Below are 2,746 nucleotides of genomic sequence, written 5' to 3' on the forward strand. Positions count from 1 at the left end.
GGTCGTAAATGATGCAACAAGACTTCCTTGGCCACGATAAAACCCAAATGGATATGATCTCAAATGTAGGGATCTAATGAGGGGCTCTTCCGTATTGTGTTAAATATTATAACTGTTTTATTAATTAACTATTGTTTTTATAATCTTTTCATGTTTATGTTTAATCCTTATTAATTAATTGTTTTATTAACTATTTAATCTAACGACAAACCATTGTTCAATAATCTCACAATGAATCTGGCGGTAAACAATGGTGAAGAGTAACATCTAGTGGAGTTCTTTTTAGGAGAAACGCCTTACACCACATAATCTAATTAATACAAAAAAAAATGATTTTAGACTGAAATTTGAGAATATAATATGTAACAATAATATATTCTATTACTATTTAAAATACATTTTTAAATATATAAATAAATTTAACTCCTTAAAAAAAATCTTCAAAAATCTTTACCAATTAAACAATTATTACTCCTATATGATTATAAAAAAAATTGTTATAAATATTTACCAATTAAACAACCATTTCATCTTAAAAATTGTAACGCACTCCATCTTTCTGAATTAAACCACCATTTCATATATTAAATAGTTAAAAGCAATTTTAATAATATCTGCCAAAGAAAATTGACCAAAAGAATTATCCCAAACAAATTCCAAAATGCACATAGAATGTTCGTCCACATATGCTCATCGTAACTCTTTCTTTCACTCTCGGAACTACTTTTGAAAAAAAGAGATATCTGCTTGATGCCATGGCCAATTGCCTCAATTTATATGCGGAAAAATAAACAATTAGGCAAAGGGCCTGTGGATGCAAATTAAATAGAAGGCTGGGAGCCAAAAGCGCTTCGGCTTTCAGGTTTCCAAATTCCAACCTGGGCATCAATTTCTGCTGGAGCTTTGGGGTTGAGATTGAACCACCTCCATCTTTAAATCAGAAAATGGGTTTCGAAAAGCACGATTTGGATTTCGCTATGGTCCCTGCAGGCCTTCTTTTGTTGAGCAGCTACCATGCATGGCTTCTATACAGAATAAAACGCCATCCCACCACCACCGTGATCGGACTCAATGCCGTCAACAGAAAAATCTGGGTCGATACAATGATGGCGGTAAGTCAATTCCCTCATATTCCCTGCTTACTGGTTCGGATTGCTAGACTATATGGTTGGTTCTTGATTTTCGTATTTTTTTGCAGGATGGAATCAAGAACGGTGTGCTGGCAGTTCAAACCCTGCGGAACAACATAATGGCCTCCACTCTTCTTGCATCCACGGCCATCACTCTCAGTTCCCTTATCGGCATACTGGTCGGCAGCTCTGGATCGGAGGGCGCGGTCGCTGCTTTTATATACGGAGATGACAGCAGAATGGGGTCTTCTGTCAAGTATTTCGCCATTCTTGTTTGTTTTCTGATAGCATTTCTGTTCAATGTTCAATCCATTAGGTACTATAGCCATGTCAGCTTTCTCATAAATGTGCCCGCTGGCAAACCTGGGGAAGGGCACTCTCAGTGGTATGTGAGCCAAGCGTTGAATAGAGCGAGCTATTTTTGGTCTTTGGGCCTCAGGGCTTTCTACTTCTCCTTCCCTCTTTTTCTCTGGACGTTCGGCCCCATTCCCATGTTTCTTTGTTGTTGTATCATGATTTTCGTCCTCTACTTCTTGGACACTGCAACAACTTCTTATACAGATACATCTCTGTTTCTTTCTATTCCAAGAACTCCAAGAACTGTGGAAGAGGGGTGTTCTCCAATGAATCAGGGGAATGGTAAGGTGTAATTCATATGTCTTCATTAATTTTTCAATAAAATATATCATACTAAAGGTATCAGTGGCCACCATTTTGAACTGGGAAATGAGCAGGGGAGTTTAAGAATGGGACACCAAAGAAACGGTAGGATACTTTAAAGAAGGGGTTCAAAGATTGTAGTTGTAGCTGTATGAGATGTTTGCTTATTGACAGTTCTTCCATGGTCTCCAGTGATATATAATCTTTTTGGTTTTTCCCCTGAATGGGTAAGCACAACCATACAAGAATTTATTAATCAAATTAAAGTTGTCAGAGAACTTATGGCTCTTTGCATGTACATATATTTTTGGAGTTGTCTATAATGAGACTTTTTGGAGATTCCGGTGACGGAATCCGGCGGAAGAAATTGAGGTTAAATCTTGATTTGTTGCAGTTAAAATGGTTTTTTCACTGCATATTTGGATTCAGCACCCTCGAAAACCCCTGCGACGCTTTCATTGTGCAGAAACTAGCGATCAAACTTGCGATTCCAATAAATTCCTGCCGGATTTTGACCAGAAAAACCCGCCGGAAAAGCTTTCAAAAAGTCGACAACTGCTATATTTTTTGTCTGTCTGTTTCTCTGAACATGCTGCACGATTTCTGTTAATAAGAGACTTGAAAAGTACTTTTGTTGAGAAATTGGTCTCTCATTGCTCGTCAGGTTTCCAAAGGTGTCATTACTCATGACAAATGTCTTGCAATCTGTCAAAGATTTGTATCACTCACTTTGCAGCGGTTACTCGATACGGAAGAATTAGAATAATACTCAATAACGGCAGAGGAATAATAATACAACTGGAGACAATAAGAACAGGGTAACTAGTGGAGACAATAAGAACAAGGTAACTAGTAGCGAATTAATTTAAATATAATTAAATTAGCCGCAGCTTAATAATTATGTTTTTTTTGCCATGAATGTTATGGAAATTCAAGTTATATTTTGAAAAAAATTG

At 36.8% G+C, this 2,746-nt stretch overlaps 1 protein-coding gene across 1 annotated transcript; it reads left to right on the top strand.

The window, feature by feature from the left end:
* The first annotated feature begins 791 nt into the window (after positions 1–791).
* On the top strand, positions 792–1,860 carry LOC149161036 (uncharacterized). Its single transcript, XM_089435473.1, has 2 exons — positions 792–1,112; positions 1,199–1,860. Exons 1-2 carry the CDS (start codon positions 945–947, stop codon positions 1,778–1,780), a joined length of 750 nt encoding a protein of 249 aa, XP_089291599.1. The 5' UTR covers positions 792–944; the 3' UTR covers positions 1,781–1,860.
* The last annotated feature ends 886 nt before the right edge of the window (positions 1,861–2,746 follow it).

This window comes from Pinus tabuliformis, chromosome 5_2 (genome assembly GCF_031772625.1).
Source record: "Pinus tabuliformis cultivar Carrire ecotype Pingquan chromosome 5_2, CPIR1, whole genome shotgun sequence".
Taxonomy (NCBI): Eukaryota; Viridiplantae; Streptophyta; class Pinopsida; order Pinales; family Pinaceae; genus Pinus; species Pinus tabuliformis.

What these genes read in the sequence shown, in the direction of transcription:
- LOC149161036 (XM_089435473.1), top strand. Translation starts at nt 945, where the DNA reads ATGGGTTTCGAAAAGCACGATTTGGATTTCGCTATGGTCCCTGCAGGC. An exon ending in GGGTCGATACAATGATGGCG is followed by an intron (nt 1,113 to 1,198) that starts GTAAGTCAATTC and finishes ATTTTTTTGCAG; the next exon opens with GATGGAATCAAGAACGGTGT.